Source organism: Exophiala oligosperma, assembly GCF_000835515.1.
Source record: "Exophiala oligosperma strain CBS 72588 unplaced genomic scaffold supercont1.6, whole genome shotgun sequence".
In the NCBI taxonomy this organism is placed as follows: domain Eukaryota; kingdom Fungi; phylum Ascomycota; class Eurotiomycetes; order Chaetothyriales; family Herpotrichiellaceae; genus Exophiala; species Exophiala oligosperma.
In genome coordinates, this window is record NW_015622823.1 from 974,662 (window position 1) to 1,001,269 (window position 26,608).

At 50.3% G+C, this 26,608-nt stretch overlaps 11 protein-coding genes across 12 annotated transcripts; 8 read left to right on the plus strand and 3 right to left on the minus strand.

Moving 5' to 3' along the window:
• Window positions 1-2,080: 2,080 nt before the first annotated feature.
• Window positions 2,081-4,223, minus strand: PV06_06798 (uncharacterized protein). Its single transcript, XM_016407959.1, has 2 exons — window positions 4,101-4,223; window positions 2,081-4,032 (listed from the first exon to the last, which is right to left on the minus strand). The coding sequence occupies exons 1-2, from the start codon at window positions 4,149-4,151 to the stop codon at window positions 3,178-3,180; spliced, it is 906 nt and encodes a 301-aa protein (XP_016261439.1). The 5' UTR covers window positions 4,152-4,223; the 3' UTR covers window positions 2,081-3,177.
• Window positions 4,224-5,326: 1,103 nt separating this feature from the next.
• On the plus strand, window positions 5,327-6,394 carry PV06_06799 (uncharacterized protein). The gene is made up of 2 exons (XM_016407960.1): window positions 5,327-5,536; window positions 5,656-6,394. Exons 1-2 carry the CDS (start codon window positions 5,480-5,482, stop codon window positions 6,211-6,213), a joined length of 615 nt encoding a protein of 204 aa, XP_016261440.1. The 5' UTR covers window positions 5,327-5,479; the 3' UTR covers window positions 6,214-6,394.
• Window positions 6,395-7,679: 1,285 nt separating this feature from the next.
• On the minus strand, window positions 7,680-8,525 carry PV06_06800 (uncharacterized protein; the record flags this gene model as incomplete). The annotated part of the gene is made up of 1 exon (XM_016407961.1): window positions 7,680-8,525. One exon carries the CDS (start codon window positions 8,523-8,525, stop codon window positions 7,680-7,682), a length of 846 nt encoding a protein of 281 aa, XP_016261441.1.
• An 869-nt stretch (window positions 8,526-9,394) lies between these two features.
• On the plus strand, window positions 9,395-10,498 carry PV06_06801 (uncharacterized protein; the record flags this gene model as incomplete). Its single annotated transcript, XM_016407962.1, has 1 exon — window positions 9,395-10,498. The coding sequence occupies one exon, from the start codon at window positions 9,395-9,397 to the stop codon at window positions 10,496-10,498; it is 1,104 nt and encodes a 367-aa protein (XP_016261442.1).
• Window positions 10,499-10,853: 355 nt separating this feature from the next.
• PV06_06802 (uncharacterized protein) lies at window positions 10,854-11,087 on the plus strand (the record flags this gene model as incomplete). The annotated part of the gene is made up of 1 exon (XM_016407963.1): window positions 10,854-11,087. One exon carries the CDS (start codon window positions 10,854-10,856, stop codon window positions 11,085-11,087), a length of 234 nt encoding a protein of 77 aa, XP_016261443.1.
• Window positions 11,088-12,749: 1,662 nt separating this feature from the next.
• Window positions 12,750-14,348, plus strand: PV06_06803 (uncharacterized protein; the record flags this gene model as incomplete). The annotated part of the gene is made up of 1 exon (XM_016407964.1): window positions 12,750-14,348. The coding sequence occupies one exon, from the start codon at window positions 12,750-12,752 to the stop codon at window positions 14,346-14,348; it is 1,599 nt and encodes a 532-aa protein (XP_016261444.1).
• A 563-nt stretch (window positions 14,349-14,911) lies between these two features.
• Window positions 14,912-16,099, plus strand: PV06_06804 (uncharacterized protein; the record flags this gene model as incomplete). Its single annotated transcript, XM_016407965.1, has 1 exon — window positions 14,912-16,099. The coding sequence occupies one exon, from the start codon at window positions 14,912-14,914 to the stop codon at window positions 16,097-16,099; it is 1,188 nt and encodes a 395-aa protein (XP_016261445.1).
• A 517-nt stretch (window positions 16,100-16,616) lies between these two features.
• On the plus strand, window positions 16,617-20,658 carry PV06_06805. 2 transcript variants are annotated; one of them, XM_016407967.1, is made up of 3 exons: window positions 16,617-16,841; window positions 16,899-17,291; window positions 17,345-20,658. In XM_016407967.1, exons 2-3 carry the CDS (start codon window positions 17,060-17,062, stop codon window positions 20,326-20,328), a joined length of 3,216 nt encoding a protein of 1,071 aa, XP_016261447.1. In that variant the 5' UTR covers window positions 16,617-16,841; window positions 16,899-17,059; the 3' UTR covers window positions 20,329-20,658. The 2 variants fall into 2 exon arrangements, with proteins under 2 accessions (XP_016261447.1, XP_016261446.1); XM_016407966.1 differs by having other exon boundaries at window positions 16,617-17,291.
• PV06_06806 (uncharacterized protein) lies at window positions 20,572-22,045 on the minus strand. Its single transcript, XM_016407968.1, has one exon. It carries the CDS (start codon window positions 21,922-21,924, stop codon window positions 20,905-20,907), a length of 1,020 nt encoding a protein of 339 aa, XP_016261448.1. The 5' UTR covers window positions 21,925-22,045; the 3' UTR covers window positions 20,572-20,904.
• A 392-nt stretch (window positions 22,046-22,437) lies between these two features.
• PV06_06807 (uncharacterized protein) lies at window positions 22,438-24,472 on the plus strand. Its single transcript, XM_016407969.1, has 2 exons — window positions 22,438-22,870; window positions 22,921-24,472. The coding sequence occupies exons 1-2, from the start codon at window positions 22,639-22,641 to the stop codon at window positions 24,294-24,296; spliced, it is 1,608 nt and encodes a 535-aa protein (XP_016261449.1). The 5' UTR covers window positions 22,438-22,638; the 3' UTR covers window positions 24,297-24,472.
• Window positions 24,473-24,612: 140 nt separating this feature from the next.
• On the plus strand, window positions 24,613-26,593 carry PV06_06808 (methylthioadenosine phosphorylase). The gene is made up of 4 exons (XM_016407970.1): window positions 24,613-24,888; window positions 25,222-25,731; window positions 25,859-26,007; window positions 26,092-26,593. The coding sequence occupies exons 1-4, from the start codon at window positions 24,849-24,851 to the stop codon at window positions 26,335-26,337; spliced, it is 945 nt and encodes a 314-aa protein (XP_016261450.1). The 5' UTR covers window positions 24,613-24,848; the 3' UTR covers window positions 26,338-26,593.
• Window positions 26,594-26,608: the final 15 nt, after the last annotated feature.

A 26,608-nucleotide genomic window follows, 5' to 3' on the forward strand; every position in this document is an offset into this window, starting at 1 on the left:
ACTCGGAGGGCGTGTTCTCCCGACACCTATGCCACTTGTCAGCATCCAAGACAGAATCTATCGGAACAAATAGCCACGACGAAATCGTACCCATTTCAAGACATTGTAATGATCGTGGATGCGCCCGTTGTGATGCCGACAGTGGCAATCTCAAGGGCCTCAGAATCATGTCAAGAGTGAGCAAAACAGACCAACTGACCGAGTCCACGATTGCAGCTGGGTGACACGATGCCACTACAACGCAACATCGATGTCCGCCAGGCCTTTGACAATGATACTGTTGAGACCAAGCGCCTCAGCGAGATCCTTAAAAGAACCCATGCCTGCTTTCGTCCATACAAGGCTACCTATAGGCAATTAGGCAAGGTGGTCTCCGGTATCTCACAACCTCGTTTACTCACTTCGTACGAGTAGGGGTCTGTTGTCGGACAGTAGCCACACGTCCATTGAGCAACCAACCAGGGTATGAATAAAAGATCCGTCGTGACTGTGAGAGTGATGGCTGTACACCGTACACCGGACTCGTACGCCACCACGCAAGTTACAGTCGAGATGTAGGGCGACGATTCACGGGGGGTTGCGGCGGGCTGCCATGATTGCTTACCAACTCCGCATGCAAGTGTTTGCTGGTTGGGACTTGGCCACATTCCTGGGGTTGCCCTGTTCTCGATGCCCGATGATTGCATCCAGCGACATTTCGTGTGTCCGTGGGACGACGCACTGGGGGTTGGTGGCCAGGTCAACACGGGGAATGCGGCTAGGTCGCCCACGACAGGTCGACTATGTGATGAGTGACAAGTTGACAAGTGACAAGCTGGCAAATACGATGGCTGCTGGCCTAACCCGCAGGGGTAAGTGGCGGCGGCGGATGAAGGTGACACAACCGAAAAATGGCCAGCAGCAGCACCGTTTGCATTTGCAGAGGGGGGGATCACAAGAGAGATGATCCATACATATACGGAGTACGGAGTACGGATATGGAGTATCCATGGTACGAGTAACAGGGGTCATGATCCTCCTCGTATTCCTCGTATCCGCCGCGGATGATATTTCTTGTTTACTCCCGCAGGAAGAAAGGCGATAGGAGAGGAGTGAGTGGTAGGCCTCTATCTCTCTCTCCTGGCAGAGAGAGATGTGATTGTACAACTGTCAGGCATCAACCAGGGGAAAACCAATTAGCCACTTTGCAATTGGGTACAATAAGGTAGTCCGTAGTCATATCCGTAAGCAACATTTCGCAAAGGCAAGGGTGAAGTACGGAGCAATAATGGTCTCGAAAAAGGAACTGACCACGGAACTGGATCTGAATGGTCGCATCCGCGGTGCAAGCCTGGAATGAGCCGCCATCCCCCCGTGCAGAGGGCCGTTGCGTTTCTGTTTTAGCTCCCGGACACATTCCCGCAACAGACGGCGGCGGTTCCAATCCCCACTTGACCTTCTGTACGGAGTACCTACAGTATAGGTAAACAAGGAGTAGGGATGGAGATGGGGATTCCGGGGGCTTTTCAAACAATCGCTAAGCAAGCCCTCGCGGCCCTTCTGGCGTCGGATGTAGACCTTCTGGCGTCTCGGGATGGACAACTAGACTCGCCCTCAAAGGCTTCCGCTTCCAAGTTCTTGGGAAAGTAATGCCCAACGACCCAAGGAGAGCCCACTTGTCTCCTGATCTTGTTATTACTCCGTAGCTAGCTTCACTCTCCCTTACGAAGACCAAGAAGCTGACGTGGTTGGAGCCTCCCACCTATTGTAACTGCCCCTTGTTCATTCATGGGCCGCTTCCGAAGTTTCTTTGGGTCGCTCGGGAAAAGTACCAGACGTCCACACCGATCTTGACATCGATCGCTCTCATGCCAGTATGTAATGTGCGAGCTACTACTCCGCACGGATAGGCGGTCGGCGCGGATCATCGTCCAGTCAACAAGGGCATGATGGGCGGCGGCGATCCATCACAGGTCGGTGCATTCCAACCTGACGGCCTAGTACCAAGTCTAAGACGAGTAATACTCCGTACGTACACAGTATCATACCTAAAGTCCAAGGCCACCAGCGACAGAGCCGGCAGGTTGAGAGAGACCAACAAGGACGACACACGCTGTTCAGGCAGCAACAAAAGACATGGCAAATAGATGTACGGAGTCAAGCAAAGACGGAATTACCATACATGAATAATGCTTGCTCATTTCCCAGATAACCCCTGTAGGCTCCCCGCCAGGACTGGCCAGCATGTGTTGGTCCAGGAATCCCGAAGGGATCCAAAAAGAACAATGCCACCCTCGTGGCTCCGGGGAAACAACTTCTGGCGCATTTGGGGTCTGTTTGCAATTGACCAGCCGGATTCGTTTGAAATGTGACATCCCACGTCGCCTTTCACCGCCATATTTGTGAATTGATGAGTGTCCCAGACCATTTTTTTCTCCCCAGGCGAAGGGGGTATTTGACTACCGTCACATCCTGTTGGAAAAGTGCGGCTCCCTTGCTCCTGAAAAATCTCCCTCATACAATACACCCAGCATCTTCTTTGCACGCAACTCATAAGTAAACCGTGGCCCCGTCTCCAGTTTTCTTTGCCGATCAGAATCTTTCTCTTCATCGGCTATACATCGTACCTGCAGCATAACTCACCCACTTTACGCACGACATTCCTCCATCTCGACCCGAACGATAACCATCAGCCCATCACCGTTCGGTAAGTGAACCTCTCCCTCAGGACCTGCTTTGACTGATCGTGGCCGTCTAGCATCACAGCCCCTCATCATCTACGATCCGCCTACACCGGAACGAAACATGCCATCTGAAACCATGCAACGATCATCCTACCGATCAACCGTTCTCGCATCAGAGAACTCAAGCAGAGATATTCGCAAAGCGGTTGAGGCTTCCCCACGACCAAAATACGCCTTTTACTCAGAGCGCAGACAATTTCCTGAGCATTCGCCTCCACCCCCACCTCCATCACCAGTGCATTGGAACCGTGATAAGCACGACCGTTAGATCGGTCGTTTACTCCCAACTGCGTTGGGTTCTGTGTCGTTTGCTGGAAGGGTGGTGATAGCTGCAATGTTGGAGTTTGCTTCTGAGACGTCATGTATTAGGTTTTCATATGGCAATACCTTGCCCTTGTTGGATTTTGGATTGAGCAACATCACGGCGTTGGAAAAGCACATGAATTTGCAATATTTAGTCAGTTTGACTCGAAGGTAGTGGAGCGTCTTTTTGGGGATTCTGGTCTTGTCCCTTTAGTCGAGAATAGATTTCCTGAAGCTTTGCGAAAGCATTTCCATCTCCGTTGAGCACCTTCCGAGTAAGAGTTTCGAGCTCACCATGCATAGCCTCAGAATGGGCAGACGTTCCTGTCATGGCCGTGTCGTCGTTAGCATAAGCGCGCACAATGTCCCTTTCTCCACGTTGTCGTTTGACGTCCATCAACTTTTCTAGGAAAGAGGCTTGCTTCTTGATCTGAGCGTTGATGGCCGGGTTGGAGTGATGGAAGTCTCCCAGGCTACTGCCATCCAAGATGCGCCCAGAGATGGTCGGGTTGACATCTACGTTGTCGCCATCTGCCATGCTGTGTTTGACCACTTTGGCTTGTTCAGCAACGAGTTTGATTCGTGACGTTCCAATCAGATCATAATTGTCCGTGTGTTTCAAGGGTTTGTCCATGGAGCCAGGACTTGTGAAAAACATGTTGGTACCGATCATATCAGTCCACATGCAGCTGTAGACCTGGCCCTGGTATGAAACTACCGGATTTGTAGTTGGTAAGTCTAGAATCTGGACCCATCTCCCGGAGGCCGACGTATCATTCTCATCACCCTCTACCGCCGATTTCTTGGGTGTGCCCTGGGTTGCCAGATCGTCATTGCCATCGACCTGGTTCTCTGCTGGGCTTTCGGCTGTTTCAAGTCTGTCGGGCGTTTGCGAGACTGAGTCATCGGCTGGTCGTTTGGCAGGGACTACTGGCTTCTGGCCCCCGGGAACTGTTGCGCGTGTTTTGGCATTCAAGGTAGAGAGGTCGAGATCCACGAGGAACGTCTGTCAGAGAAATATAAGGAACGGCCAAAAGGAGGAAGGACGCAAATTTGACATCATGCGATTCCTACCTCTGTATCATTATCATCATACTCATATTCGTATTCATCGTCCGAAAACATGGTTGGACTAACATTCTTCAGAGCCGCTTTAGCTATGGCAGAGCGATGTCTTTTTTCTTAGGGCATTGTAGGGAGGTAGCATCAGGATGGAGGGCAAGGCTTGAATTGAGATCTTCGGAAAATGTTTCTGCAGAGGCCATCACGTGCACTCCGGTGAGGCCAGTGCACAGTTAGGCGGCATTACTTTGATCCGGGCTGTTTCTAGTGCCATCGTCCGCACAGAGTCACTTCCACTCAACCAGTCGAACATCAAGCAGATCTAAGGGTAACATGAGAGACAACGGACTACAAGATTATGGTCCACTCTTTCAGGTACACACTCAGGCGGAACACTCTTTCAGGACTTCCGGTGCTGGATTAAATCCGAAAAGTATTGGTACACACATGCGAATGGCGTGCACCAACCAAACCTCGGATTCACGGTCGCCTTGCTAGTACTGGTACTCAAGCTCTGCCTCAAGGGCCGAGTCTCACGGTAATTGACATGCAAAGCTCCACGAGATTGACCATCAGCCTACCTGGTTCGGATCAATTCAAAGTTGACTTAATTCTCTTTTGGTGGACGGAGGCGAGCGGGCTGATCGATTCGACTCGAAAGAGAAGTGATCTGGAGATCCTTCTGTGGGCTCCAATGGTCAGCCTGCGATCTTGAAGAATCCGACCCATGTGGCTGAACTCAGTACACTTCGGTCTGTTCCCAACTCGGTATCGGGGTCTCAGTACAGACGTCCTTGTATACTCTTAACGGCAATTGTTTAGTCTACATGGAATTTCGCTTCCCTAGCTAGTTTCCAGCCCCAGGCTTCAAAAGGCCGCAAGTCGAAGAGTAGATACCCGGGACGAGCACCTCTCTCCCTTTCTGAGGCAGTGTAGGACTCCTAAGGTATGTGGCTAGGTGGCTAGGAAAGCAGGCCAAACTCGCACATATTTCTGAATGCAGAAACAGGCAAATTACCAGGTTTCAAAGGTACATACGGTCCATACAGCTTCCTTCGTCGATGCACATTTAGCTACCCCATTCTGTGGGACAAAAAGTCAAGTGAACGAACGATGCAACAATTGCCACTGACCTAGTTTGGCCCTTCAGGGTCGAAGGATGATTGACCAACAGGTATAAATACGGTTGGATGATCTTTGATCGGCAAAATGGGACCCATTCAGCAGCATATATATCAGGAAGACACAGGTACTCAACTCAATCTGTAGTATTTCCTTCATTCCAAACCCTTCCTGCATTTCAATAGACACGCCTCTCTCCAAGACATCCAAGCCACAACATCTGATACTTGCCTTCTACTAGAGACATCCTTGAAATCCCTTCCACCAAGATGCGTGTCTCAACCCCTCTCTTCGGCAGCTTGAGCATGTTGCTCCTGCAAGTCAAGGTCAGTCGAGCGTTGCACTCTCCCTCCCAAACCCTAAGTCAGATCATTTCTCTCTGTCTTTTGGCATGCAGCGACGTACATCAATGTCCACGTACATAGACTAATGTCCATGAATATAGGCCCAGGACAGCTCCGATGAGGGTGGTCAAACTATCACCGGCGGGATCTCCGGAAATGGCGGCACTGTAATAATTGACGGCACAACCGTCAGCAACTGCCCTGGTGAGGTCCTCTCGACGTCGACAGGCAGCTTGAATGGCGTATTTTGCTGCATTGAGGAAGACCCCTCGACCGTCAGCGCTTCGATGTGCGCCGGCTACCCGTTTTGTTCCGACTCGACAGCTGTAGCGATGTCCATCAACACTCCATCATGTGTAACCATGATACCTGCCACGGCTAGCAACTATGATCAGCTTGTTGCATCAGCAACCAGTAGTGTCGGCAATGGCGGTTCGAATGGCGGTTCATCGACGGCCGCAGCGTCGCCTGGAAGCACGACCTCTTCAGGGCCACAAGAGACCTCTGCCCAAAGCTCGGGCAGTCAATCAGCCAGTGCTACTGCAACCAGCTCAACGTCTGGTAATGAAGCAGCTGGCATGGCAAAGGTGCCACTGGGATGGATGTGTGTTGGAACCGGCCTGGGTGCTCTTGCTGGCGTTCTCGCAGCCGTCATTTAAGAAGGGATTGCACGAGTCAAGACCTCCAGATAGCCATCGAATACTCCAGGTCCAGCCTGATATCCTACCTCTATTACTCGAGAATGAAAGACCTGATCACCATATGCGGTTTAACCCTAGAGATTGAACGAAGGAGCGAAGGATGCTTTAGCCTGACCTTTAGCTGAGCCCTTGGCTGAGCATCACTCAGCGCTCAGAGAGCGCTTCCTGAGCAAATAAACCGGAGGCCTAATCTGGCCCCTGAAGATCGGGTATATTGTACTTAATTCTCGGCTAGTCCTCCGTTTCACACAGGCGTCAGGGAACCTGGAAGATTCCCTGCCCTTAGGCCGCTGCCTAAATTTTCTCGTAACCTCGGCCGGCAGTGCAGCAGGGTGTCGGTTGAATCGATGCGTCGCAAGTAATGTAATGGTGGTTCAGGCACAATACATGGCTATCTCGTCAATTTGAGATTCCAACGGGGATGCCGCTAAGTTCCAGATAGTGAAGCTCTGTAGAAGGTAGACGAAGCTACAGTTAAAGCTTTAGAGCTCATGGCTCCTGAAGCTCAGGGCGGATCTCCAGAATACGCGAAGGTTTGTAAAATCGTCAGCTTCAAAATAATCCCTTGTTGACCTGAACGGCACGGCGCTCAACTGCTCGAAAATGAGACTTTTAGAAAGCTGCACTCTTTATGATCGAAGATGTCATTCCGCCAGACTTGGTAACATTAGTTTTTCGTCGCTGATGATCGGGTAGAGTTAAAATTCCTTTAGGAGCGATACTCACTCTCGAGCCCATTAATACAAGCCCACCTCTCAACAGCTCAGGCAGACAATGCCTATTCAACATGGTCCGCTGTATGTTTCAAGACTGCCCTAACTAGGCTTGCAGTACGCAGCCCCTAAGCCCGACAATAGATCTTGCACACCCAGGGACGTGGTTACAGTAATCCTTATGGTATCCTACAATAGCCATCGGCTAGGCACGCACACCCTCGCATAGCGTAATCCCTCGTCTAGAAAACGCCAATATTGTTCTTCGGTCTACTCAGAACCTTTAAGCCATGCATGCCTCGACGGGGAAGGAGACAAATGTCTCAACAAGTACCCAAACGTCTTTGATGGTATCTCAAACTTCTCACATTGCATGTCAAATATCTCAAAGTGCAAGGGTGCTAGCAATGTCTCAGTCTGAGGAATGCTTAGGAAATAGGATCTCGAGGTTATACGGACCCTCTCGACGACCGCACCACTCTTGAAAGCTCCTGTCTTCCGTCTTGTACTCAACAGTGCATTGAATAGCAAAGTATCATAGCCGGAACCTTTCAAGGACCCCTTCGAAGTCCCCTTCAACCCCTTCGCGACTTGTTCCAATCGAGCGCATTGCAAGCCAAATTCGTCCTGCTCACAAAGGACAACAAGGACCCTCAATGCAATCATTTCCACTGTCGCTTTGACAGCAGGATGCTTGGCGTTCGTGACATTTTATATCCATGGACCGCTCCCATTACGCGGTATCCGGACACAACTCTCGATTTTCTGATCATCAGCAGCCACAATACCATGCTTGTTTTTCAGATGCTCTCTCATTTCATCAGATGTCAAGAAAACCGAACTATAGTGTTCGTACTTGGAGACATCAAATGGGAACTGACGACAATTGCCATTAATCTCGCGACACACGTACACGTTACAGTTTTCAAAACGCTTCGAATGGCTCGAGGCCGTGGCTCGCTGCCTGCGATTGTTGACGAGTTTCTCCGCCAGCCGGTCCATTTTTTCAAGAAGTCCATCGATCTGATCCCACCCCACGAGCCTATCAATGTCATTGTCTATGTTCGCGTCAGCCGTTCTCTCCCACCTTATGAGATTATCAATGAAGTCGGTCGTTTTCTGTCCATTCGTTTCGATGGCATCTAGCTTGATGGCTCCAAGCTCGCCCTTGAAATTGAGACGAAAATAGTTATTGTTGTCCATCTTTTCACACATTAATTTGTGCGTTTTTTCTGTCTCCGTCACTTCTTTCTTCACTGATGACCATAGAGACCGCGGTCGCTCCTGATCGTCGAAACCCGTGCCGATGCTCACAATCAGTATAGACGGGTTGTCGTCCCTCCTATTGCTCATGATCTGCGACATGACCTCTCTCCAGGCTCTATACGATGGATTATTCGTCCCCGCGCCACCATCGATAAAAGTTGCTCCATTGATGGCTTGTGAGTCGAATTTGAATGGCGCTGCAGTCGTCGCACGACTTGCTTCGAGGATGGATGCCTGTCCGCACTCCAACATAGCGGTAACAAACAAAGATTTCCATGAGCAAGCTCTCATCACTGGGCACCCCGGTTGGACTAGTGCGTGTCCGTGGTATGAATATTTTAACTAGTTCGCCTGATCCCAGACTCAGAGATTGCTAAAGTTGCAAGGCCACGAAGCCTGGGCTCCCAAGACCTGCACGTCTACGGCTGTCTCGGCTCGAACGGCCAATCCTCTGGGAGACACTAGGTGTAGTGGCGTGTCTCTTGCATTTGTCTGCCCTCATTTCATGCTCGTCGCTTTCCTAAGGCTAGACTTCGAGTTCCAGCTGGCATGAAGGCCTGACTATGAGAGGGGGATATGTAGGTATTGATGCCCGACTTCATGTCGGTGGGCATAGACCCGATTTCAGCATGTGACGCTCCTCAAGGGTATTCGTGCTCTACGCCGTTCGTGAACGTTGCCAAGCCGATACCGACTTCACTGGTGATATCTCTATGTGCGAACTCTCGGACACTTTGAACCTACGGTGAGCATGACTGAGCCTCTAGATCAACTCCCTGGGCAACTCCCTGAGTACTCCCTGAGCCGAGGGTAGGGAGCCCGAGTTGGCTCCTTTTGCCTGACTACCGATATAGTTGTCACTTGGCAAAATTCCGAAGCTCTTGTGAGGGCACTCAAACACTTCAGTCAAGGCACAAGGATGAGGAACCCGCTCTAGCAAGCTATTTGGCTATACTTCAGGACAATCAGCCAATTCCCCCCACCCCCCGCCCTTCCCCCCCGCCCCCGCAAGGACAACCAGATCGGCTTTTCGCGCAACCTATTCCCATCAAGAAAGCAAAGCTAGCGGCTGCGCCTCATGTGATCCAAACCAAATCATACACCGACCTCTTCGGCGCGAGTCTGAGTGGCCTGCCATTCACTATGGGAGGATTGCATCGATGAACCAAATGATCAATGATGGAAATCTAAGATATCGACTTGCCAGCGCAAACAATATTCTTTGTTTTGAGTTGGATGCTGCAGGTCTACCCTCTTATGTGCCATGTCTAATAATTCGTGGCATATGTGATTATGCCGACTCTCATTCTAGCGATACCTGGCAGGGTGTAGCTGCAGCTGCAGCTGCAGCATATACTACAGAATTACTGTCTGTAATCAAGCCTATCTCGACACCGGCGGTTTCACTAGTAACATTGGCCAGTTCTAACGTTTCAGGTAAGTTACATCCGAACGACGAAGACTTCGAATCTCTTGCCGTGCCATTGGTAAAGAAGTTGAGCTGTTATCCAATCGCTATCGTTCATGCTGCAGGTTATATGAAATCTCTTGGACAAAACCTTCACGACTATCTGGCAATTTTTCACGAGCAATCAAGACTAGAAGAAAACTCATTGAATGCTCTTCTGGACTCGATGTTGGAGAATCTCCGCAACCATCAACCGGAGGCAGCTGACTTCCTATTCACACTGACATCGTTCAATGTGGAAGAAATTCCACAACGTCTCTTGCAGCCATCTCGCGAGGAGGGAGACAATCCCCCAATCGAGGTCCAACGCTTGGTCGAGATTGGACTACTGTCTTACAGTCCCGACAAAGAATCGTTCTTCCTACATAATGCGGTTGGATTAGCAATCCGCGAGCGCCTGGAAAATACACATCAGGAAGCATACTTTGCATCAAAGGCCTTGGAGTTGATGGCCGACCGGGTAGAGACATGCGAAGCCCTCATACCTGTCGCTCTCTCCACTCTGCGGCAAAAGTTACGCCCATCTTCTTGGGAGGCCCAGGCACTCCTGCTTTTCAAGGTTGGCGTCTTTCAACATAATAAGGGCGAGCCCGATCAAGCTTTTGGGATGTTATCTGAAGCATGCAAATTCTTAAAGGTGAACCACTGTCCAGATGATCAGCCATCAGCAGCTATGGCAAGGGAGGCTTCAGCGTCGGTACTACTTGCGCGTGGCGGATACATGGAAGCCACACAGATTATCCAGGCCACCTTGGAGCAGAAGCTAAAAAAGCTGGGTGATGGCCATCCATCCTGAGACTCTGCGAGTCTCTGTCCAACTTGCCAGGCTGTATTATGAGCAAGAACGGCTGCCTGAGTCGGAAGCCTTGCTGAGAGCGACGCGGGACAAACTTACTCAGGTACTTGGAGTTGCGCATCCCCAGACCTTGTCTGCCACAAACCTCCTAGCGCTAACGCTGTCGGGAGAAAGCCAGTTTGAAGAAGCTGAGGAGCTTTTCAGCATGACGCTGCACGGATACGAGCAAGTAATGGGTCCTGAGCATCCTGATACTTTAGCGAGCATGCACAATTTGGTGTCAGCACTGGTCGCGCAGGACAAATTTGCCTAGAGTCTGATACTAGCAGAAAAGGCCTTTGCATCCGACGAGAAGATGCTAGGTGAAGGCCATCCGGTTACACTGGCAGCCATAAACAATCTAGCACTCGTCTTTGGTGAGGTGGGTTCCGAGTCGGCGGAACACGGCGATACTTACAACAAGGAATTGGCTCAGTTGGAAAGCAAGGCCAAAGACGCGCAAAAGCTATACAGTGCTTTACAGCGATCGAAAGTCCGCTTTGCAAAGAAGACAGTGCGAAACGATATTGCAGGGCGCAATACTCTATGACCTTGTCTCCGGTTGAAAGGAGTCTTTGTCAGCGAAATGAAGCTGAAGAATAGATTCCCTCATAGCCGCGGGCGGTGTTGGGTTACAGTGCGAGCACATACACTCAAGGTTTTGTTTACGATTCCAGAACCGCGAATGCAGTCTCAGCCGTTGTCCATTGATACCATCATGAACAGCCAAAGGTAAGCTGTCATCTTCACTTGTCCATGCGACGAATTCAAGATCGCAGAATCCAAATGTCAATGCAAACAACACATTTTGTGATTACTCGAGAATAGCGAAATTCCGAAGTTTGGGACACGGCGTAACAAGCTACTGTAAGCCACTGACCATCAAAGAAGATTACCTTTCAGGCAGTAGAAAGTAGACTCAAAGACTGATGCAATTTTGATGCAAATAAATCAGTACCTTTGGGGAAGATGTGGTCGAAGAAGCGTGAACTCTGGGCGAAATCGGCTGTACGAGCGAGACCGTGGTGAGGGAATGAATGAACGGAGTACGGAGTACCTGTACGAGTACGAGGCACGCCTAGGGAAGCTTCTTACAGGCTCCAAGAGTAGCCTAGGTTGGGTCTTTACTGTAACAGTATATTATTGTATCTAAGCAATCCTTCCCGTCGCCGTAGTGGCACTGAGGTCAGCCAAACGTTGTGCCGGAAGATGTCATCGTATCGCCCAAAGCCAAAGTTGGGTTTCATCACACACAATTGGCCTTCAGGTTGTCCTCTCCATGTCTCCTCATCACTGGCCTCGTCACCATCTGTTTCTTCACACATATCCGGATACAATCGCCAAATGGGGACCGTGTCTTGCGCGTTTCATCTACCCTTCTCAAGTTCTCTTTGAAACCCTGAATTCTTTCGATTCTTTTCTCGGACAGATGAACACCTCGCTGGTCTAGGGTAAATCAGACCGCTACTACTCGTACTATTGTACTGCACAATCCTGCACGAAGCCCGTAGCAGTCTTGGTCGTGTGGGCCAATCAAGTCTTATCAGTAAGTCCCCTCGTTCACTTCCCAGCGCATCGGACCTAGAGCGATTCCTCCCGCGTCATACACGGATGTTGGCGGAACTGCATATTTATGGCATTATTCATCTACAACAGCGGACTGCCGCTCAATGTTGCATGTCGGCGGAGCTTCGCTCAGTCATTATGTCCGGCTTCTTGCCCTTCTTGAGGCTGTTGTTTGCTCAATGCGGCCATTGATCGCTGGTCTGGCAGCCTTGACGGACGTGGTGCCCTGTTTCCGCCCTACCGCCAGATCCGGGTGGTGCACCACGGTGATCCAGTCACATACCTGGTCTTCATGTCAGATCTAAACCACTCGTGAATATATGGCTAATCCTTTCGGCTCGTTTGCACAGTGTCTTCGATCTTTCATCATCCGCACTCGTTTTCTCGGCTGACAAACGCACTATATACCTCGGCGCCGGGAGCCTCGTTTCTCACTACACTTCCTTTATCTCAGACTTCGGCCAGCCCGACGGTCGACGACAACTCTTTTCCCATTGCGCAGGCGCTTTTGAACACAAACGATCAAACCGACGTCGAGCCGGACGAGTCTGTTGTGGTCGTCGTAGAATCCAGAACGGCAGAGGCCGATCCACAACGCAACCCTATCTATGAATCGGTGACGGACAAGGCACTACAGGGAGAGGAGATGGGTGCCACCAAAACCAAAGCCACCATAGGCGTTCTGTCCACGATCATCTCTTATATGTGCATCAACAGCATATGGAAAGCCACGAATCCAGAGGCGTTCATATGGCAATATGAAGATAAAGAGGAGTCGAAGTGGATGGCTACTTCCAAGTCATGGCTCGATCGAAAGGCCTGTCGGTGGCTCGGAGTTTGTGGCGGGACACATATACACTACGCTTCGGACACGACCAGGTTTGGCCGTCGTCCTGTGATCAAATACAATTCTAAGAAGATGGTCGACTATACACGGGATTGGGATTGGCAGCATGCTTGGACCGAGGGAAATGATAGACCCGAAGATTGGACAGATGATGAGCGTGTTCTTCGCGAGATTCCTGAATATGTCATGGAATATGCCCCACTCGTCCATCTCTACTCCGGCGAGCAATTCTGGCCATGTGATATTGCAGAACACCTCTATCACATCACGCCGACTCTCAACTACACAGCGGTGCAGTCAGACCAGCAGCATCCAACACTCAATGACCTGGACGGTTTGAACCAGTGGCAGGATGGTCGATGGGTCTTCCTCACAAGCAATGATGATGTTGAAGAACGACCAGAGTGGCTGGAGGGGCAGAAGAACATTCCCAACAGACCTTCCAATCCCAATGATCCGCTTGATGACAACGATGGTTGGGTACACAGCCCTGGCCGGACTTATTTTCAAGGCATGAAGGATGCAATGACCGACCTCAAAGACTGGTTTGCACCAGACCTTGAGGATTCGGAGAATGGAGCCGATTTTCGAGAATCCCTCACTGGCCAATCAGAGGCAGACAAGAAGGCACGCCAAAGACATATGGAACTCAAACGTTCAATCCTCGAGAGTCAAGCACCCGGGACAATCCGTGGCGGCCGAAGCGATGCCCCTGCGGTTCTCCTCACCATCAACAAAGGCCATGGTATTGTGGATGCTTTCTGGTTCTTCTTCTACAGCTTCAACCTGGGTAATGTGGTGCTGAATGTCAGATTTGGTAACCATGTGGGCGACTGGGAACACACAGTGGTCCGATTCCAGCACGGAAAGCCGAAAGCTGTGTTCTTTAGTGAACATAACTTTGGATCCGCCTACAGTTACGAAGCCGTAGAGAAGCTCGGAAAACGGCCAGTCATCTATTCAGCCTACGGGACCCATGCCATGTATGCCACCCCGGGAACACATCCATATGTCCTGCCTTGGGGCATTCTGCACGACTTGACTGACCGTGGCCCTCTATGGGATCCGTCGCTCAATTCACATGCTTATACTTATGATTACAAGACGGAAAATCTACGATCCTCGAATGTGACACCCAGTGCTCCAACTGAATGGTTTCATTTTGCCGGCCACTGGGGAGACAAGTTTTATCCACTGGGCGATAAGAGACAATATCGCTTTGCTGGACAGTACCACTATGTCAATGGACCCCTCGGCCCCAAGTTCAAGCACCTTTCGAGAAAGAAGATATGTCAGGGCCCGGAGTCGGCACCATGTGTGATCAAAAATTGGTTGGGTTCAGGCGACAAGATTGGACGGTTGAATCCTGGAAACGAGAATGGAGAAGACGATCTGTAATGACAGATATGAAGACGGCGTTCTGGTTTTAGCTTGCTAGATGTTTTAGCATCATGATACCCTTTGAATTTTGCTGTTGGCCTGGCGGTTCATGATTGAAATTGATTGCGATTTCCTTGATCCCCATCAAATATAGCTATATCTGAGTTCGGGTCTCTCCTTCTATTGCTAGACAAATTGTATGAGACAGGAGCTTAGCGTCAAATTGATTGAGGTTCCGCTCATTGAGGATTTTCCTGTGTACAGCACAGTGGAAAAGAGTAATTCGGCGGAGAGGAACGTTCGTGGGAGTTCGAGTAAGGTCACTGTGTCAAAACTCAAGCGTCGCCTGACATGGCTCAATAATGACGAGGACTTGGCGTAGTAGATTGCCTCCCCGCCTCACATGTTTGGCCACCGTCTGGGACAAAGGGCTGCGCCTACTTTCGGTATTCCCTCGAGTGACTTCTCTTCTGCCTAATCATCACCAAACAGGACTTCTCAGCAGGCTGAGAATCATAAAATTGAATTCTGATGAATCTATCATAGACATCTAAAGCGTTCCCGACGCCCTCTGCCTGCACATGCAACCTCCCGACCTCCTCCCCTCTTCCACGGCAATACACGATGCGCTTGCTACGGCATCGCAAACATCGCCTCTGCTCGGTGGCATCATGACAACCTCCACTACTCTTATGTTTAGCATAGCGACTGCTGCAGCCTCAACTACGCAGGCCTCCTTGTTCCCTCTTACTTCGGCCTTCCCATCGACGCCAGCATCTGTCGCCGACACAGATGACGAAAGCAGCGGCGAATGCAAATTACTCGGCCCTTTTGCCATTCTTATCCAAGGTGCCCTGGGCGCGCTTGCCCTTTTATCTCTTGTATACAAAAGATGGAGAGAAAGACCGCAGCGGCCTCTGAAGATCTGGTCCTTTGATGTATCGAAACAAGTGGTCGGATCGATCCTCCTACATCTGGCCAATCTGCTCATGTCCATGTTTTCTTCAGGACAAATCGAAAGGGCTCTGGCAAAGGCTGCAGCCAGTACCCTCGGTACCGAGACAGATGATGTGTACAGGCCCAACCCCTGTTCTTTCTACCTTCTAAACCTGGCCATTGACACGACGATCGGAATTCCTATATTGATATGCATACTGAGAATCCTCACCATTGGCGCGAGTTACACTCCTCTTGCAAGGCCGAAAGAGTCAATAGAGTCCGGGCATTATGGGACGCCACCCAAGGTTACCTGGTGGTTGAAGCAGTGTCTGATCTACTTTTTGGGCCTGCTGGGAATGAAGGCGTGTGTATTTCTGATTTTCCAGCTGTGCCCTTGGCTAGGCCGAGTCGGTGACTGGGCGCTACGCTGGACGGAAGGCAACGAAGCGGTGCAGATTGCTTTCGTCATGCTTATCTTCCCACTGATCATGAACGCGCTGCAATATTACATTATCGACACTTTCATCAAGAACAACAAGGGTCCCCGAGACGCCGACGCGGAAGATCGGGAACGTGGAGCCGAAGAGGAGCATGGCGGACTACTCGAGGAAGACTATCCCGACCATGGTCACTCTATTGACGAAGATGAGGCATGTAAACCGTCACCTCCGCCTCTCAAGGCCCAGGCCCAATCTCAGAGCAGAGCCATCATCACGTCTTATGACCCGGACAAGGACGGAGAGGTGGATGCAAGTGGCTCCCAGGGGGAAAGTAGTTCGCTCGCAAGTCACGCGGAGGAAGAGGCCGTGGAACATAGGCCGCGCATTTGATTTGGTTTGTACCATTACTGATGTCCATATTGTATGTGTTGAATCCGGGGTCAATGGTGAAGGATCGGAGTTCTGTCGTTTGTTTCGTAACAAGAAAGTAACATAAATGCCTCTTATTGCCCCAGTCTCATCATATGCGGAGAGAGACGGGAGCGATACGGGAAAAGGAATACATTGTTGGGTCAGGAAATCCAGTTACAGCTGCAGCGCCTTGCGACATTTAATTTGTCTTAGTCAATTGTGCATTCTTTGTAGGACTTCTTTACCTCACCGCGTCTTCTCACTGGCCCAGACTCAAGCAGCAGCACCGCTCGAGCCCGCTAAGCCCCGAGGGTAGCCGCGTCAATGGGCCATGATAGGACTCTGCCCTGTCCCTGGAGCAACTAGGATATATCTGGTTACCTTAGCAGCCCCGTGCCTGGAAAAAATCTGGGCTTAGAGGCCGTTCAGTGGCGCATCGATCCAATTGCGGGGGACAAAGACAAGGGCACTGGCGTAATTAGATTCTGAAGTCGCCCCGAAGTCTCAAATGTTTGCAACCATGTGATGCAAGTCGAGGAAAACTCTGCGCAATTTTGCTTGATATAAATAGCGAGGGTAAAAAGGACACGTTTCGTGGTTGGAAGCATTGATCTGTAATCTCACATATAGCACCGTGTTTCAGCCGGTCAGAATTTGGTTCTACTCCGACGATACGGCTGCCGAATGGAAGCCGTGGTTGAACAACGTCAATCAACACCCCGTATCACTCCCAACCAGACTTCTCTCTACCTTGTCTGCGGCTGACTGGCCCTCACAGACGTCGAATACTAGTAGCTGAGGCAGACATACCGTATCAAGTCACTGCAAATACCTCCTACATCCCATACCTTATATCTCTGCTCCGACTTTAATCTCCTTGCGTCATTCTCTTCTCTTGTCCATTACGTCGGAGACTTGCCGCTCATTCCTTCAGCCAACATGGATCGTCAAGTTGTCAATGGCGACGGCGTGCTGAACGCCGCCAAGCACAAGCTGGTTGAGCAGGTCGTTAGAACGCCAGGGCGACAACCCTCACCGCAACCCACCTCACTCGGTGTTCCAGGTGCATCCAGTTCAAACGTCTCCCTGCACCGGACCCTTTCAGCAGATCACAATGGTCCCGGCTATGTGGCTCCCAAATTCGAGGGCAAGAAGGTTCAGATGGAAGAAGGCAAGTCTGCATCCTGGTCAGAAAACCCCGTCGAAGTACTAACCAGACAACAGTCATGGACCTCATCGAAGAAAAGGGCTTCCTCCCCAGCGAATTCATTGCCTCGGAAACGGAATGGTTCTACAATGCCCTCGGCATCGATGACATGTACTTCTCCACGGAATCCGTGGAGGCCGTCGCGAGCAACATCCTCTCCTTGTATGCCGCCAAACTGGCTGCGTATGCGCGAGACGACAAGAAGCTGGAGATCCAATTGGCCAAAGAGGCGGCAGATCATGCGGTCTACATTGATACAAGCAAGCCCGGAATCAGTATGATCGATGGCCCGAGGTACGAGCAGAGAATCGACGAGAAGTACATTGACGGGTCGACCCCCTCAAGAAGCTACCGAGTCGAATCTTTCAGGTCGAATAATGCTCTGCCCGAGAACCCCGAGCAGTCGCTGCGCTGCTATTTTGTCTACCAGTGCCAGTTTAACAATCCCAACCCTAGCCCAGATGAGACGGACATGGAACAGATTGGAGAGAAGAGATTCTTGCAGAAAGCCACCAAGAACACGAGAGAGGTCTACCAGGAGATCATCACATATGCCGTTCAGCGAACGGGACCTGTCATCGAGATGTTCGATATGCAGGGCACGAGAGAGAAAAGAGTTGTTATTGCGTACCGACAAGGCTCTGCCATGGGTGTCTACAGTGCTCTGTCCGATCTCTACCACTATTACGGAGTTACCAGCTCACGGAAATATGTCGAGCAGTTTTCCAACGGCATCACGGTGATATCTCTTTACCTGAAACCCGCAACCAACGACATTGCGAAGTCTCGACACCCTCCCATCGAAGCAGCAATTCATCAAATTATCAAGGAAGTCTCGCTGCTATTCTGTATTCCCCAGAATAAGCTGCAGGGCCAGTTTGCTAGTGGGAATTTGAGCTTGCAGGAGAGTATCTACGCCCACTGCGTTCATGTCTTTGTGCAACAATTCCTCAATCGTTTGGGCTCGGAATATACCTCCCTGGTTGCGGCTTTGAAGGGAGACAGTAATACAAATGCTGAGCTGCTGGCCAAGATCAAGAAGCGGCTGCGGACGGAAACGTTCACTTCGGAATACATTCTTGAGATTATCAACAAGTACCCCGACCTCATCCGAAATCTCTATCTCTCCTTTGCAAACACCCACTATGTGCAGACCAGAGGAGAACAGGACGACTTCATTCCAACCTTGAGTTACCTCCGCCTAAACGTGGAGCAGGTTCTCGACCATAATAGCCTGTCCGAGTTGATCTCACGGACCGTCCACAACCAGCATGACGAGATGGTGATGCAGTATTTCCTGACCTTCAACCGAGCAGTTTTGAAGACAAACTTCTACACGCCCACCAAAGTTGCGCTCAGCTTCCGACTCAAACCAAGCACCGAGTTCTTACCTGAACACGAATACCCTCAAGCGTTGTACGGCATGTTTCTGGTCATCGGATCAGAATTCAGAGGTTTCCACCTACGCTTCCGTGACATCGCTCGTGGTGGTATTCGAATTGTCAAGTCTCGCAACAGAGAACTCTATTCCATCAATGCCAGAACTCAATTCGATGAGAATTATAACCTGGCAAACACTCAGCAACGGAAGAACAAAGACATTCCCGAGGGCGGCTCAAAGGGAGTTATCCTGCTCGATTACAACCACCAGGACAAGGCTCGTGTGGCATTTGAGAAATACATTGATAGTATCATGGATCTACTCCTGAAGCCAACGAGCCCCGGTATCAAGGATCCAATTGTTGATCTTCACGGACATCAAGAAATTCTCTTCATGGGTCCTGACGAGAACACAGCTGATCTTGTCGACTGGGCCACAGAGCACGCCCGCAGCCGAGGAGCACCATGGTGGAAGTCGTTCTTCACTGGCAAGAGTCCCAAACTTGGAGGTATACCTCACGATGCATATGGCATGACGACATTGTCTGTTCGTCAGTATGTGCTTGGCATCTACCGCAAGCTAGGTCTCGATCCAAGCCAGGTCAGAAAATTGCAAACTGGCGGTCCCGACGGTGACTTGGGTTCAAATGAAATCCTGTTGGGGAATGAAAAGTACACAGCCATTGTCGACGGAGCTGGCGTCCTTGTTGACCCTGCTGGCCTGGACCGTACTGAGCTGGTTCGCCTAGCTAAGAAGCGTGTCATGATCTCGGAGTATGACATTTCAAAATTGTCACCCGAGGGTTACCGAGTTCTGGTCGAGGACACAAACATCACGTTACCGTCTGGCGAAAAGGTCAACAATGGAATGACCTTCCGAAACACTTTCCACCTACGCGACGGTTCCAAATACGATCTGTTTGTTCCATGCGGTGGTCGTCCAGAGTCAATCGACTTGCAAACTGCGAGCAAGCTCATCGTCGACGGCAAATGCACGATCCCCTATATCGTTGAAGGTGCCAATCTTTTCATCACGCAAGATGCCAAACTCCGACTCGAGAGGGCTGGTTGTATTCTGTACAAGGATGCGTCGGCCAACAAGGGTGGCGTCACGTCATCCTCGCTCGAGGTGTTGGCCAGTCTTTCCTTTGACGACAAGGGCTTCATCGAGAACATGTGTGTCCACGCCGACGGCACCGTCCCTGAGTTCTACAAGACGTACGTCAAGGAGGTGCAAGAGACGATCCAAAACAATGCCCGACTCGAATTCGAAGCCATCTGGCGAGAACACGAGAAGACCGGCGTGCCTCGATCTAGGTTGTCCGATCAATTGTCCCTTGCCATCACCAAGCTCGATGAGGAATTGCAGGATTTCAAGGAGTTGTGGGACAATGAGCCGTTGCGTCTGGCGGTGTTCAAGGAGGCACTCCCCAAGACACTCCAAGCCAAGGTCGGCCTGGACAAGATCTTGCAGCGTGTGCCGGGCAATTATCTCAAGAGTATCTTTGGAAGTTACATGGCCAGTCGATTTGTGTACGAGTATGGTGCGACGCCGAGTCAATTTGCCTTCTTTGATTTCATGAGGAAGAGAATGGCGGGAGCGATTGCACAGCCGCAGTAGTGAAGTGACGACACGACAGGACGTGAACTTATGATTTGGAGAGTTTTTTGGATGAAAGGAGGGTACTACGGGTCTTGGGTATCGGTATTGCAATAGGTTGGTTCATGGTGTACGTGTGAAGACAAAAAACAAGAAACCAGGGAATCGAAGTAGAAACGAAAAGTTTTGAATATTGTTTGGTACTGATTCCATGCGTTCGGGGAGGGAGACTTAATAAGAGATGAGAAGTGTAGCGAGCGAGCGGTCAAGTAGTGGATTGATTTGCTTTCTACATGTCGTCCTTAGCTACCGATGTACTAATATATGATGTACTTGTGCGACCAATATAGACGCTGTCAGTTCGTATCTGATCGGTGTGATTTTCATCGTCACTAAGAGGAGCCGTAGGCGTGGTCGGTTTGGATCTCGTTTTGGTGTTGTTGTGGTGGTGGTGGCGGTGGTGACGACGATGATTTTGAGGTAATTACATCCATCCCCATTATTCTTGGTGATCTATTTCGGCGAGGATTGAGGTTTCTACTACTGCTGGGGCATTGCGGCCGTATTTCGATGGTGTTGATTGACGGTCTAACTTTCTCAATCTCCTTTTTCTTCGGAACCTTGGGACGGCTCCTGCTGCTGCTGCTGCTGTTGTTGCTGTTGCTGCTTCTTCAACTTTTCCCTCTCCTTCCGCTTGACTTTTTTCTCTCGATTCCTGAGAGTACGTTTTTGACGTTCCAATTCTTCGGTCTTTTGAGACTGTAAAGCCAATTCGGCACGGAGGGCCAGACGACGACGGTTTAGGATCCGTCTTTTCTTGGACGGTCTGGGTCGTGGCAGCCTTGATCGTCGATCGGTTATAGTCACTGCGGCGGAAGATGGTCCATTCGGATCATGAGAAATTTGGAGAGATTTCTCCTTCTTCTTCTTCGGATCTGAACTGGCCACCAAAGTTACGTGGACACATCTCCACGGGAGAGTCGTGCCAGGCCATTTCGTGGATCCGGCCCGAGCGAGAACGTCCGAGTCCGAAAGAGCCGTTTGAGAGTATTGCGACCTCGACGTTTCGATCGTAGCGGTTGGTCTGGAAGATGTAAAGTAGTACCCGTCGGGACGATTGGGACGGACGAAACCTGCATTCTCAAGCGACAAGGTCGATTCTATAAAATCCTCGGGTGGAGGGGTGACACTTAGACGTACCGTCGATTTGGGTCGCCGTTGTTGTAAAGCTCGTTGCGTCGTCAAGGGCTGTTTTGTATTTGTATTCGTATTTGTAGTCGCAGAAAAAGAAGAAGTGGTGGTGAAGAGACGGAATTGATATTCTATCGGTTCTTCCTCTTCTCCTTTGGCGTGGTGGTCGTCATCGTCGTGTTCGACTTGATCCAAGGTTTGACCTTGATCTAGTACTTTCTCCTCCCTCTCAACAGACTTTGGTGTGATGAAATCATATTCGAACCCATAATCGGGCCTGATCACCTCCTCATCTCTCCTCCCTACTTCCTGCGTCTCTTCGGGGGACGTCGACCTCGATGAAGGTCTAGAACTCTCTGGATTATCATCATCTTGTCGAAAGAGGTCTTCTCTCTTGACCCTTTTTGCTTGTGGAACTTCAAACATGCTGAATTCGGTATCCAAAGGAGATTTCCTGAGCGAGGGGCCAGGAACACATGTATCTTGATTTGAATACAGGCCCTGTGAAGTAGAGAGTACAGGGTAGAGAGTTGTGTAGGGCAAAAACATTGGTGGACTTTCTACGGAGAGGACTCGGCAAAATTTCAAAGTACCGCCCGCCTTAGAGCAAAACCTCGTGGCAGCCACCATTTTTATTTTATTATATTCGGCGCATCAACCTTGTTCAGCTTATTTATTCTCCCACGTCTATACGTACGGCGTAAATCATCAATACAAAGTACATATCCTCTGAATGATGGTTACACAATCTCAGCTCTTGTCCTGGATGCTTTCAATGTGTCAGTCGCTCACAATCCAAGGCCAGGGCCAACCCATGCATCTCTGGCTTGAATCCAACGCCCGTTATGGTCAAGTCTGGTCTGCCTGTTCTGCGCGCGGCTGCAATACCCTGCAGATCAAAGTTGCCCATGCACCCATAGACAACACCTTGTGGCTTTCCGCTAAAAGTACCTAGCAGGTAATCATGGTAGGGATCACACTGACAGAACAGAGGCACAGCCTCACGCGATACAAATGAATAACCCCCGGTGGTGCTCTCCTCTACTGCTGTTGCTCGCCTTCGCAGGGATCTACCTCCATTTCCGCCCGCCCTTATCTCGATCGCATTGACACAGCAGCACCCATTTCTTTCATCCCACCATGTCTGGCGTCGGCGAGGCTCTTGCCATAGTGAGCTGCGTCGCCGGGTTGATTCAGGCCTACGATGCCGGTGCTCGTATCGTCCGACAAATCAAGGCTCGTCGACAAGCCCACGATGCCCTACCGCCCTCTGACCTCCTGGAAGAATCGATGGAGAAAGGCAAGAAAGAGATCGAGCAAGCTCTTGCGAAGGGTAATGAGCAATTTGGTCCAACATTTGAAAAGGGAGACAGTATGACTTTGTGCTGGGCTGGTTTGGACACCGCTAATGCTACGACGTAGCGATTGCAATCATCGCCCTGTTGAAGATAACCGTTGATACGCAAAACGCCCTCCTGGAGGGTCTTGCCCAAGCCAGAGTTGACGATAGCGTCATCGACTTTGAAGAGTGTATTGACGCCTCGGCACAGAGCCGCCTCAATGCTGTGATCGAACTTCAGTCGCTGGAGAGGCGCATGTTGGCACAAGAAATAGAGCGAAAGAGAAATGTACTTCTTCTTCAACAGCAAGAAAGTGCTCCTCCAACGGCACGAGCAACTGCATCTGCCGTGGTTTCCGATCCTCGGTCTTCCTTGCAACAGCCGATAGCAGCACAACAACCAGAGCAACCACCTTCCAGCCCATCGCAACAGAAAAACAAGAAGTCCCACACTTTTGGCAGAATCCTTCGTCGCAAAGAAACCGATCCACAGGTTTCCCGGTCATCCGAAGTGACAACTAGTTCTGTAAGTCCTGTGCCAGATACCTCGCCTAGATCATCATCCCAACCAGAGGCCCAGTTTCAACTCCAAGACACTGCTATCTCGAACAGTTCCACCGCCATATGGTCGAGTCCTAGCAGCCGGTCTTCGGTAGGTACGTTTGATTTGGCTTTGCAGCATACACGCCCTCCTGTCCACTTGAACAATGAGCGAGAACATGTTTCGACCGTTTCGAGACAATCGACCTCTCTATCCACATTTTCAGCCGTCACAAACCTGTCCACAGCGTCTAATGTATATCCCATCACCAATTTTGGAGGCTGTTGCAAGTATGCATATGATCTTCGTCAAGGATCAACCAAGAAGGCACTGTGTCGGATCCTTTTTGGCACGTATCATACAGAGGTAGCCTACAAATGTGCCAGCATAAAATGCAGCTTTACGAGCAGAGCCATAAAAAGAAACAATGGCTATCAGATCGATGATCGCGTCAGGCAATTCGCCGAAGGTGTTCGCTATCGGTGGCTATTCCTCGCCAAGTCGCATGTACAGCAGCATAGAGATCAAGAGCAACCGACTTTTCGCTGTCTGATATGCACCCTGTTGGGTGACGACTCTGGTATGTTTGAAGGAATCAGAAGCCTCCTTGCCCATGTTGCAGATCACCAAGGTGCCATTCTCGGCGGTTCTCAGTTACAAGGTCCCATAATATTCTCCAACCACGGTGCAGCACCCGCCTCTGAGAACGACTTCGATATCAGTCTCACTCAGCCTACGAGCACAACGATAGCTGCGGAGCCTCTGCGACACGGAGCTGCAATTGTGGTCGCTGCGAGTGTGCCCATGAATAGGTCTGTCGAAAGTGCAATGTTGCTGAAGGAGATTGCTTCCACTACGACCTATGAGACTTATGATGATGATGATGATGAGAATCCTTGGGTTACTGAAGGGCGGTAGAGGAGGACGCTGCTTTTTTCTTTGCACTGGGAGGAGATCATGACTACTTATGATGGACTACGCTTGTTATGTCTGCAGCACCATGGAGTAGGGAGTGTATACCTAGTATCTGTGGACAGAAACGGACACCACATGTTTATTGTACATTGTTTTATCGAGGACAATTTGTATATGGCGCCATTGGGTGTTTATCATCGGGTTGGCCGGGAAATCTTCGGGAGAAATTTCCTCCGAAGTGGGATGGACGATTACGGAAACACAGTTCAATGGTACTTGATATTAGTTGTTTCCAAATTTCATGATTGATGAATATTGTACTCCATACACCGCATGAAAACGACAATTGTCTTCGAATACTGTGCAGCCGACTAAGAAAGCAGAAACAATCGATTGCTCTCTCCCAGTGTTGACAACTTCCCACGACAGATAATCTCGAAGTTTGACTTTTGACGACATAAGATATAAAAATTTCTGGAGAAATAACACCTTGTCTGTCAGCGTCGAAGGGCCTACGAAAACACTCCGAAACAAATCTACTTTCTGGAGAGCACCATGTCTACAGATCAACGAGATGTTCCTACTACTTATTCAGGTTCGTATTTCCAGACCATGATGCATTTTGTCTTTTTTGGGGTTCGGGTCGCCCATGGAAGTCATCGCCGTGAGGCTTCATTTTACAGAGACAACATGACCTTTGTTTCATTCTTTGAAATCGTTTCTGAACTCGAATACGGGGGACCTTTGCGCATACACTGGTGTCACCTCTGCGTACTGTTCTGAGATGGTCTCCAAGTCCGTCCCCGTCCAGCCTACGCAACGATACATACCTTGATATGATTATGTACTACCGGGTTTCTTTCTCTCTCTCTCTGTGTTTGTGTCTATCTCTCTGACACTTCTCTTTCTCCTTTTTGGTGTTTGACAGGCAAGATCCACATCGCCGTCATCGGCGGCACTGGTCTCGACCACCTCCCACACTTCCACAAGGCGGCGGTCCTGAACGTCGAGACCCCTTGGGGTGCTCCGTCGTCCCCCATCACGGTTCTGGAACACCCTTCCCCGACGACCGGGAAACCCATCCCCGTGGCCTTTTTGGCCCGACACGGCCCCCACCACGAGCTCAACCCGTCTGAAATCCCGGTGCGAGCAAACATCGCCGCCCTCCGCAAGCTCGGGGTCAGGTGTATCGTCGCCTTCAGCGCGGCGGGGAGTCTGGCGGAGGAGGTCAAGCCTCGAGACTTTGTCGTCCCCGACCAGGTCATCGACCGTACAAAGGGCATCCGACCTCACACCTTTTTCGAGGATGGGTTCGTGGTCCACGTCCCGTTCGCCGACCCTTTCGACAAACGAGTCGGTGACGTTGTTAGGAAATGCGGACACAGTCTCGAAGGGGAAGGGGTGGTTTTGCACGACAAGGGTACAGTCATTGTAATGGGTAAGTTTTTGGGGGTTTTTTTTGCATCGTCGTGTCATTACATCGTCCTGTCTTCCTGCCTCACCAGGAAATAGCAAAAACAATGTCCAATGCTAATATACCATTTCTCCTTTGTGCATATCAACAGAAGGACCTCAATTCAGTACTCGAGCAGAATCAAACATGTATCGAAGCTGGGGTGGTACGGTAATCAACATGTCTACATTGCCAGAAGCAAAACTTGCCGCCGAGGCAGAGATCGCATATCAAGTCATCTTGATGAGTACCGATTATGATGTGAGTTCTTGTTTTCTCCTATCTATTCTCTTGCCCTCTCAGGTTTGGCGTATTCTCGAAAGCTGACAAGACACAAACCACTAGTGCTGGCATGACTCTGGAGACGTCTCGGTGGAGATGGTCATGGGTCACATGCGAGCCAACGCTCTGAACGCGAGACACTTCATCGCCGCCGTGTTGGACGAACTCTCAAAAGAAGAACACGGAGATTTGGTGAGGGCGACTCACCTCCAGGGCGCCCGGGAGTTTGGTATCAGCACGGCACCGGCGGGTCGGAGCAAACAAGCCACGGAGAAGATGAAGTGGCTGTTCGAGGGATATTTCGAGTGAAAAACAAAAAAGTGTTCCGAGTGTCCTGATCATGGACCGAAATTGGCTCAACCCAACATGAGATATGGACAAGAAACATCATTGCGAGAAGAATATAATGATGAGAATACAGAATAGATGGTCATATGTTTTGGTGGTCTCTTTTCTCTCTTGGATGCAAAAGTGTATGCTTGACCGTCGGTCGAGTTGACCTGGGTAGTGGCAGTGTAGATGTGTTTACAACAAAAGAAGAACTCGGTGAGTCTCAAAGGTCTCACCGAGCACGCAGCCC

Excerpts from the sequence above, each read along its gene's own strand:
- PV06_06799 (XM_016407960.1), top strand. The coding sequence starts at position 5,480 with ATGCGTGTCTCAACCCCTCTCTTCGGCAGCTTGAGCATGTTGCTCCTG. Across the intron at positions 5,537-5,655 it reads TGTTGCTCCTGCAAGTCAAG|GCCCAGGACAGCTCCGATGA; the intron begins GTCAGTCGAGCG and ends CCATGAATATAG.
- PV06_06806 (XM_016407968.1), bottom strand. The coding sequence starts at position 21,924 with ATGTTTGAAGTTCCACAAGCAAAAAGGGTCAAGAGAGAAGACCTCTTT.
- PV06_06807 (XM_016407969.1), top strand. The coding sequence starts at position 22,639 with ATGTCTGGCGTCGGCGAGGCTCTTGCCATAGTGAGCTGCGTCGCCGGG. Across the intron at positions 22,871-22,920 it reads AACATTTGAAAAGGGAGACA|CGATTGCAATCATCGCCCTG; the intron begins GTATGACTTTGT and ends GCTACGACGTAG.
- PV06_06798 (XM_016407959.1), bottom strand. The coding sequence starts at position 4,151 with ATGTTTTCGGACGATGAATACGAATATGAGTATGATGATAATGATACA. Across the intron at positions 4,033-4,100 it reads ATGATGATAATGATACAGAG|ACGTTCCTCGTGGATCTCGA; the intron begins GTAGGAATCGCA and ends TTTCTCTGACAG.
- PV06_06805 (XM_016407966.1), top strand. The coding sequence starts at position 17,060 with ATGGATCGTCAAGTTGTCAATGGCGACGGCGTGCTGAACGCCGCCAAG. Across the intron at positions 17,292-17,344 it reads GAAGGTTCAGATGGAAGAAG|TCATGGACCTCATCGAAGAA; the intron begins GCAAGTCTGCAT and ends ACCAGACAACAG.
- PV06_06808 (XM_016407970.1), top strand. The coding sequence starts at position 24,849 with ATGTCTACAGATCAACGAGATGTTCCTACTACTTATTCAG. Across the intron at positions 25,732-25,858 it reads GGGTACAGTCATTGTAATGG|AAGGACCTCAATTCAGTACT; the intron begins GTAAGTTTTTGG and ends GCATATCAACAG. Across the intron at positions 26,008-26,091 it reads TGATGAGTACCGATTATGAT|TGCTGGCATGACTCTGGAGA; the intron begins GTGAGTTCTTGT and ends ACAAACCACTAG.